This window comes from Trichoplusia ni, chromosome 20 (genome assembly GCF_003590095.1).
Source record: "Trichoplusia ni isolate ovarian cell line Hi5 chromosome 20, tn1, whole genome shotgun sequence".
Lineage (NCBI taxonomy): Eukaryota > Metazoa > Arthropoda > Insecta > Lepidoptera > Noctuidae > Trichoplusia > Trichoplusia ni.
The window spans coordinates 1,710,287-1,720,720 of NC_039497.1; the positions used below are offsets into that span (position 1 = coordinate 1,710,287).

Consider the following 10,434-nt stretch of genomic DNA (forward strand, 5'->3'; position numbering starts at 1 on the left):
ACGTGTTTGAATACTTTATTCGGATCTCTTCATGAAAATATAATTCTAAAATGTTTTCCAAAGGAAGTAGTTTGGTATAAGTGAGGTGAATATCTCGGGCACATTCGGTCCGGGGCTCAGAGGTGCCGAGATGCAGCTGACAGCCGCTGAGTTATAGTGTCTAACGTCCCTTACTGGCTTCACGATTGGATTTCCGTTACTTAGATTTATTTTAGGAATTTGGTTTTGCTTATTCGAAGTGATTTTCGAGAGTATTTGGTGTTTGTATTTTGTTTTAGGTAAGCAAAGTGTGTAAATAGTGCCTGAATCTTGGTGGATGTTATAAACATATTTGTGCTTTTTAGGATGAAGGCATCAAAATAAGAGGAATCATTAGTGCCTATATATTAGATATTAAAGGAACAATAGCAATAAAAATGCATACGATTAATAAATAAATAATTTATTTAACTAGAAACACGCCTTACAGATACATTAAAATTAAAATCTGCTACCCAAATATATGGAACCCATGTCCCGCTCCCTGGCCGCCGAAAAACAGTCCCGTTCCGAAACCGCCGTAGAACGTGCGGAACCTGTTCATCTCGTCCTCATTGTTATTGCTATCCTTCTTCTCCATCACCGAGTAGTGTTCCAACTTCGTATCTTTATGAATGTTTTTCTGCAGCGGGATCACCGACAAATCCTGTACCGGTACTAGGTTATGATGAATGGGTATTAAGATAGGTATTATTGATGTTGGGTGGGTAATGTTCGCAGTACTATGTGACACCGTCTGTGATATGATCGGGATCTTAATATTGTCGTGTGTGATGATATGCTTGACATTGGTGTGTACAGTACTGTGGTGGACGTTGGACTGCGCTCCGTGGTGTAGCGGTATCACGTGGTACTTCGGTATCAGCAGCTGTTGTATTGGGATGGAGATGATGTTGGGGCTCTTCTTCTCTCGCGAGGACGTGTGCAGCACCACGTGGCTGGAGAGGGTGGAGTGCTGCTGCGGGACGAGCAGCTCGTTGCTGGACTTCAGCTCTCTGTACTGACGTAGTGGAATGTTTAACGCCTCGTTTAGGTAAGCGAGGATCAGCAGGGCTGTCAGTTTTGTCATCATCTGTAAAAAGCAAGTCTATGTATGTTATTCATAACGTAATGTGTATGATCTATATCTCACGTCCCACGAAATTAATCTCATTTTAGACTGCTTATACCTAACCACCTCTTAATTTTCAGTAACGACCATAATTTTAAATAACCAAAATATTATATTCCCAGACAGTTAAGTCCAGTTTATCCAACCCGCGGCTGTATCACAGACCGCAGCAATCACTCAGGGGGGTCAGGTGCAGCAGTTAATAGCCGCATCATTGTGTCATCACCACATGGTCATCAGTACAATCCTAATTAAGGAGTAACTGTGATGATATTTCTCAGGTTTTTGTAGCAGTTTGTTGCGTACCACAATGTAATCTTAATGTAGATCTTAAATAAATACTTTAACATTCTTTAAATATTTTTTATAATACAAAAGCCTGCTATGGTCCAAAAAAGTTTCAAAGAAATACTTTTGAATAGGAGAAGAGAGAAATTTCTCCACGTCGCTGTGGTTGTGAGCTACATTAGCACTGTAAGATGCATTCTTATAAAAAGTAGATAAAACTATTAAATGCGTGTTTAAAGGAATTACTTTCCAACATTGTCTGCTAGTTACTTCAAAGGCTAAAAGTTTTAAACCATCATTTTGTAAACTGCATTTCATGTTCCAATAAATTGTAAAATGAGAGACAAATTAAATTTCAGTTTTAAAATTGGCATCAGTTAAAATTGCCAATCAATTGATATAAAATACCTGAATTTTATTTGACCATGTTGAGTAATTTATAGTTTTATGCGATCAGAAATTGACTGTTAGAGCGTTATATGTAAAACCATTTTTCATTCAATATGTTTTACATGCATATTTCTGCCGCAGGCATATAAAATGTGTTAAAATAACGAACGATGAAAAGAGCAGCGTTTTTAAAGTAAATTGTAGTCCATGTTGGTTTCCGTCAATAAAAGGAATTTTCGACAAGAGACCAACGTTTAATTAAGTGATATTTATTCTTCGATGATACTTTACGCTTTATGGCCTAAGATATTTTTATGTTTGGATGTCTGTTTAAAATGAACTAAGAAACAACTGTTGGATCGGTAACTTTGATCTATTTTTCGGCAATTTGAACGAGATTTATAAAGACAATAAAATTCAACTGTATTGTGTCAGCAGGTTTTCTTTTCATTTAAACTCAAAACTCCAAAAACATTCATCGGTTAACAGTTTCACCACACGATTGTTTAATTTTAGAAATAGTTTTTTAATAAAACCGTTCAAAACGGGATTACAAACACAATATAATCCGGATTTAGTTTATCGATTCGTTGCGGATTAAACTGAGATTATTTTTTAAAAGAGATTTGCGAAAGTTTCGGCGAATAGAGTTGGGAACTAATTAGTGTGTGCAGGGCTGGCTCGCGGCGGATCGAAGCACAAAGGGCAGATAATCGTGCTTATTCTGATATTACTCCTACTATTTGTTCCACCTAATGATATTCTCGATCGAAACTTTTTCGTGCCGAGTTTTGTACGATCGGTTTTTGAAGTAATGGAAACTGTAAATAGAAAAGACAACTTTCCTTTGAAAAATAATAACTAATTCCGAAATATGACGTTGGACGAGTCAATTGCACACATACTAAAACGAAGAGTTTATAGCATGACCAGAAGTACTATTATCTAGACTACTTCTCTGGAATTAATGAATTTTGTTTTTCATTCTCATGTGTGGCAGCCACGCGTTGGACGAGGCCTTGGACGAGGGGTCCACATTAACAGAAGCCATAATTATTATCTAAAACAAGATTATCAAATACAAATACAGATAAAAACTACTTGTTAAAGAATTACTTCTGACTTATCACATTTTCATTCATTCTCGATAAGGGACAGTGGTAGGGTCCACTAGTAGCAGTATTTCTACAGTGATGGAGCTCAAAGAGTGAAGCTTCATTAAACAGAACATGCTGACGTCGGCTGCCAGTGCACCTCCACTTCGGGGTTACTGAGCTACCACAGACAGATTAACTTGAACCTGTGATTTTGGTACCTATGTTAAGAGATTCAGGCAAAGGACTCGTATGCAAGTGACAGCTAGTCTTTTGAATTCTTAGTTATTACTAGCCTATAAGCCGATACCGATAAAGTGCAACTATCGAAATATTATCCTATGGATCATTACTTTTGGGTCATTACCAGGTGGGATTTTATTTGGTACCAATTGATATTTAGCTTATATCATGAGACAACGAAGGTACCACAAACACCCAGACCCGAGACAATGTAGGTTTGTGAATTTTTACATTGACCCGACCGGGGATCTAACCCGGGACCTCAGAGCGAGCTACACCTTGAAACCGGTGCGTACGCCACTCGATCACGGAAGTCAAATCGACCGGTCAAATTCAATATCATTTTGTGGGACACTTACGAATAAACTAAGCCTACAATCGATCAAATTTCGCATCAAATCCCACAAACCCAAAAATCTCACGCTAATATCAAAAAACATTCATACGAAATCTATAAAATTTTGAGGTTGAAAAGCGGAACCAAGTGTATCCAATCAAAGATCATTAATCAGATAGAATGTAAATGTCACAAAATCAAGTCACAGCTGACCTCGGTGTGAAGATGTAACGGCACTAGCAGATGAGGACAAATTACCTGTTTGTCATAGGAATCAGGTACTAATTAATCTTTATACATTTCCAAATTTAGAATGACAATAAATTGATCTTTTACCGTGTCACCAATAAAATATTGTATTGATTCTAATATAGACGATGCGCCATTTGGTAAATGCTAAATCTCATCAATTTAGGATAATATTTTATCACACGATAAGATCGATAACGTTGTAACCATTTATATTTATTGATTTAGGAATTGTCCTAAGCCATTGGGCTTCCACTACATTATTTTATTTGAAAACGGAATGAACCATTTTTTTCAGTCTAAAACATTAAGCATCTCTATGTTAGACAGCCTAAACTTGTCTCGTGCAGTTCACAATGCCACTTTAGATCTTAGAGTGAACTTTTGCCAGATAATCCTTGGATATCTCTCAGTCTGCAATCTATTTGGAATGCAATTATACGACATGTTCAAAACCACGAGCCACTGATTACCATAAATGTGGGAAAGTTGTCGACAGCGGCCTCTGGGGGTCGTCCGCTGCAACTTTGTACACAAAACTGTTTGCAGTTAACCTCCGCGGGCTTTCAAACACAGTTTCGCATATGGTCTAAACTATGCAAGTTTTGATGATAATATGCTAAGCGTACAAGCTGAACACAAAGACAAGGCAAGGTTAAATTTAAGCGCCCAATGTGACTTGCGGCTTTGAAGGTTCATTAAACTTTCACGGTGATGAGTTTTTAGTAAAGGAGGTTGGTATTCAAATTTTCAAAATTTCTTAATATTGCGCGCTGTTTCTTATTAAAATTAGAAGCAAAACTGTTGACCTGGTTCGAGTTCATCCTTTTAATAAAAGTTTTTATGAAAGTAAGGTTAGCTAACGTCTACAAGTAACATTAACATTTTGTGAGAACCTTGAATACTTTGAAAGAAAAATATCCCTTAATATCCCGAATAGCTGAAAAGAACATGTATGAAAAATATTGTTTAGATGAAATACTGCTCCCGTAACTGAGGAACATTTCAGTACAAATATTCAATCATGCATGTTGACTGGAAACAATCAAAAGTAATTATTTTTGTCAATCTTGTTTTTTAAATCGCGTCACTATCAACGCAAATTATTGTAGAAATGCTACAAATCACGTTTATTGTGAGATATTTGTGAATTGTTTGTTTATTTAAATGCCCAGCTTACTTACGGATTTTTCATTGTCAACGTTGATAACAATGGTCATAAATAATAATATAATAACAAATCAATTTTGATCTGTTTATGTAGTTAATTAGTCTGCCAATATGATAGCTGATATTTGCATAATATTGATAATTATAATAAATTGGACAGACAGACAGGTTTCGCCCAGCGCTCTATTCTGATCCAATTGTGTGTCAGTGACGCAAGGGCAAGCCACAGAATAGCTAATATGAAGATATGAATGTTTGCTGATGGATGTTTATGCCAAAAACACATTCGAAAGTCGACAAAACAAAGACTGCCGAAAACCACTAACAACCTGTACCAATAGCCGAAGGGGATGATGACCATGACATACACACTGTGCGCCGATATATAGCGGGTTCGATCCTCTAGTAAGCATTTTTTTTAAACCCTCGACGGAAAATTACATTCTTTAGTGCGGAAGTGGATTTAAAAAAACAAAGAAAACATTCTGACTTTTTGCAAAAATACGAAAAAAAAATTCATAGCAAGGACAGCGATGTGCACAATTTAAACATTACGTAATTGAGAACATTTAGACATCGGAAATCTCTGTTCATATGAAGTATCTGAGGAGCTAAATAAAGCTACATGCAGCACAGCCTGGCGTCACATCTGCACCTCTGTCATGTTCGCGCTATCAGGGCAGTCACGCTCGATATATTCGCACGTGGATTTTAATTGCCGCTTGTTATACAGCGTTCATTAACTGGTGATTTACGTAAGGCATGCGTTCTCCCGATAGACCTTGTGGTTTAACAACATACAGTACGATTATACAAGTCTTTACTCGATATATTTATACAATAGTTTTCTACGATTCATTTCTATAGTTACGTAAAAGTCCTCCTAAATTGGATCTGTAACCTTCTTTAATATTTCTGGCTTTAATTGAGCCCAAAATACTTTCTACTCGCCTCTTATTGCAGTGATAGGTCAGGGTAGAAACATTATTTAATAGGCAGACTGTTGCTATTGTAAGTGAGATAAGTCATCACGCGTAGTTTAAGTCACCGGTTTCCAAATTATCTTATGAAATGAAGTAGGGACTCAACCTCACAGTACTTAAAAATGGTAGAAGTATTTTTTAACTTTCCTAATGGTTTTAAACAACACAATAATATAAATTGTAATTAGAGTAGGTACAAAAGGTTGTTAAACTTCATACCTACAGTATTTTACTTGTCCTACTAAACATTGTTGACGGTTTTCATTGCTTTTCTCCAAAAACTTTTCCTTAATTAAGTTTGTCCAATATCGAAGCTCGAATTAAGTTAAATATACATTACTGTCAATCAAAGTTAAATTTTATTGAAATTATATTAAGATTAATTTCAGCTTGGAATTTGTGTTTTCAGTTTCAATTATAGGATCGTTGTTTTAGTGACCTTCGAGTTTTGGCGGGTTTCACTTGTACAACGATATTAATTATAGGGTTGCGGTTTTTGTAGGAGTTATAATATCTCAGATGCTCTTACTGTAACTCACTTAAGTTAGGTCAAAACGCGAGTGTGGAAAACTTAAAGCATTTAAGAATTTTCCCGAAATAAACACAATCGATAAATTTATTAACACGTGCATATAACGCAAAGAAGTTTTTCCAAATAAGGGGTCCATTCGCAATCCTACTAATATTAAAAACGCGACAGTTGTATGTATGGAATTTGTTATTCTTTCACGTAAAACCCACTGAACAGATTTAGGCGAAACTTGGTACCCAGATAGTTTATAACCTGGATTAACAAATAGGATAGCTGTTATCAAGATTTTATGTTGCTGTGGGATCATTTTCGAGTTGCAGGCAGACACGCTTGAACAGCTAGTTAAAAATAAATAACTTTACTGTAACTGTCCCAGTGTTAGGACAAGATCTCTTCTAGTTTCAATACCTACAGCAAATTATTTCATAAAAAACCTTACTTATATCGAGGTACCTTAACAATACCTAATATAAACGCTCTTAATGTTTTCCTCCGGTTATAAGGAACACATTTGTTGCCTTATATGGTCATAATCTTCATAACATTGCAATAATAAAGTTTTGGGGGACATGCTCATATAATATTCGTTCATTTTCCTTAATGTTCAAGAGTTCATATGGAATACAAATTAGGCTGATGACTATTGTAATTGGTCTTTTGTTTTTAATGGCTTCTAAACAATGGGAAGTAGTTATGAAAAAGGATAAGGATAGAGAAGAGGTTGAGCTCATCAAGAAAAATCCAAAGTACGCGACATGTCGCGGGTTCAATCCCCGCGTAGGATGCGCAGGCGCTTGTCTTGAGTAGAGGTGTCTTTTTGCATATGAATTCAATGTATTTGTAAACCCACTCGATACAACGGTTCAACTAAGAACGGGCATAGTACTTAAATTACGTTCTAAGGGATTTTAATAACATGTTTATCTTCCACAAAATGCTAGAAACATTTCAGTTTCATGTCAACTAAATATCTTCTACAAAATACAGTATAGGTTTCTAAGTGAGTTGAGCAAGTGAAGTACGAGCGCATTCAGGAAAAGAAAGAGCATGAATAAAAAGGCTGAAAGTGTAATGGAGCGCGAAAACTAACTGTTAAAGTATTAAAAGTAAAATCGAACTGAAAAAAACGTCTCCGAGCAATGAACCCTTCACGTTCTGCCGGAAAATATCCGGTCCGGGCCGGGAGCCGGAGCAGGCGTGTTGTGACGCCGGTAAGTGCCGGTGAGACGGCGAAATCCCCGGGCGGCCGGTTTGCCTATACAATGGGCACAACGGTAACTTAAACTTATTTCGATGTTTTTTCTCTTTCATCTCATTGTTAAGGTTTTCTTTAGTTCAAAAGTCTCATTTTCCTTTTGGTGTTTTCACTAGTTAAGATTCCTGAAATCTTTGAAAGTTTGTGTATTTTAGGAAAAAATAAAACTTTTTAGTCTCAGCTTTCAGTTGTTCCCGTCACTTCCAACCCCGTCGCAAGAAATAGGGACTTATTATGTCCACATCTTGTGATGTATCACGCCAAATTGTAAGCTGATCGATTATCCTTGGTCCAAAAATGAATCAAGACCTACAGAATCTTACCTACTTTAAAGTAAGCCACTTTTAACTTAATAAGCACTTAACATTGATTCATAATAAGTCACCAGTACCTACTTAATGTTAAGCAATATAAAAATCAGTATAATACAATTTGTATAGATATTATCTTAAGTGACGCAATTTGTAAACCTTTTTTGTGACAAATGCACTTTGACTACTAAGGTAGAAGTTTTTAGACAAAAAAACGAAGATTAAGATTTTTTTCATTCAGCTGGCTTAGTGTATTTAGTTTTTATTTATCAATTAAGTACTTGTTCTCTGACATTATCACTGTTGTTTTTCATTGATTACCCATTATAATTTTGAAAGAAGTAATAGAACACTGGCGACATATCAATGGGTGTCGTCCGATGATTGAAAAATTAATGAATTCTCCATGTGAGGTTTCGGCCTACAACTTGCTACATAACACAGTTTTCAATAACGCGATTTCAAATAATTATCAAGTGCTTCCAAAAGATTTGTGCGAACGATAAACCGAATAAATATTAGATATTGCGACAAAACGATACAACTGTTTGTGGGAACAATTTACACGCAGCGTTATCATTATGTTAGGACTTGTGTTTGGCAGGGCGCCCGATGTGCACCAAATTTGATAGTCATCTGTGCATTAATGTGAACAAAATTATAATTATATTATATGTGAGTTAAGTCTCTGAAAATAACGCTGAGTTCGTCCTGAACTTCTCATAAAGTGTTTTGTTTATATTTATTGCAGTCAAATCCGTTTTCTACAAAAGCAGTTATTGAGACAGAATATTCCATATTGAAAGTTATGATATTTGAATCTATGTACAATTCGTTTCTTTCTCCGTCTTGGTTTCTCTAAGAAACATTGAAGTTTTAGAACAACATGAACAAATGTTAAGGGTTACTTTGTGTTGAAATCAGTTAGGTACATTAATTTGCAATATCAATTGAAATCTCACCCAAAAGCGAACGATCTGATTGATACATGAAATGTATGATTAAAGCGAATAAACTCGGTCCAGTTTACATTTATAACCATTTGGTAACATTGACATTGACATACGGCCGCGGGATTGCGTACTCACTTTATACTTCGGACTAATATTTGTTTGATATGCAGATACGTAACGGTAAGTATCCACATACTATGAATCTGAATTTATGCAAGTCTTCTATGCATTTTGATGGTAGACATGAAGTTTAAGAGTTCCGATGTTAATCTCCAACGAGAACGAATAAGCTGTACCTAGTATTTAAAGTTGTAAATATTTAGAAAGACAATAGTATGTATGACACAAGGAAGAAGATGTAAGTTGTCAACGACTACTCAACTGCGGGTGCAATCCTCGCACAACACAAATAAAAATTTGTTTTTGTTTATAACTCTATTTGTTTCAATTCGTTTGATGCAACAAGAAAAATAATTACAACTGTTTTTTAAATATTTTTTTTTGGCTACATGCAACATGCTTCACCTGCTATTTTCACGTAGAAGGGGGGGGGGAGGGGGTTCAGATAAATATCTATGTAAGAACTTCAGAAATTCCCGTTTATGTAAATATTCGGGTGTAATACTTAAGCGAAACTTTCTTTAAGAATGTTAAAAGGTGTTGCTATCCTTGATTGATAGTTGGGTAGTGAGCAGACCAGTTACTGTGCAATAGTGATTGTTGAAGTGAGCTGGTTATTGCGCACTAAAGGCGTTGTTAGACTGAGTTAAGTAATACTGAGTATTGTGGTGATTGATGGGTGTATCATCATAGGTGATTGTGGCTGGTGTATTTGTTAATCACCTGTTGTATTAGATGTTTGGTGATTTGTGATAATTATTTGGAATTCCTTTGATGGTTACATTTTAACATTTATTGGAGGAGGCCTGTTGATGATAATGATTTAGAAATAACGATAATGATAAGCCCATTGGTCCCAAACACTTGATCATTAATTAGGTTTTATTATTAACTCTTAATTTAGTAATTATTGATTAAAAATATCTAAATTCAATTAAAAATGATGATTTTTGTTCACAATTTTTGATTTTTTTGTTTTCTTGTCTAATTCTTACTTTTTTTAAAGGTTAATATTAAAGCATACTAAATTAAGCCTCCTATTAAAATGCTTTTAATCGCAATTAATTTAATTTAATTTATTTAATACCTATTCTAACCGTAAAATTATATAATAAAATGTTTTACATTATAATGCCATTCAATTTACACACAATAACTAACACACTTAATTATAATGAAATAACAATAAACACAAAACCTACCTTTCAAAAACACGAAACACAAACTAGTACATAAAGTTTATTTATTTACTGAAGTACTAAATAAATACGTTTTCTTATAATATCCACTGCACAGTGAGCCTTGCGGCGCGGCCAGCTAGTAGGTCCGGACTGCGAGTTCGAGTCCGCGCGCGGCACC

The 10,434-nt window shown here is 35.4% G+C and overlaps 1 protein-coding gene across 1 annotated transcript; it reads right to left on the minus strand.

Moving 5' to 3' along the window:
• Positions 1-425: 425 nt before the first annotated feature.
• Positions 426-10,434, minus strand: LOC113503861. Its single transcript, XM_026885976.1, has 2 exons — positions 10,278-10,434; positions 426-1,111 (listed from the first exon to the last, which is right to left on the minus strand). Exon 2 carries the CDS (start codon positions 1,109-1,111, stop codon positions 491-493), a length of 621 nt encoding a protein of 206 aa, XP_026741777.1. The 5' UTR covers positions 10,278-10,434; the 3' UTR covers positions 426-490.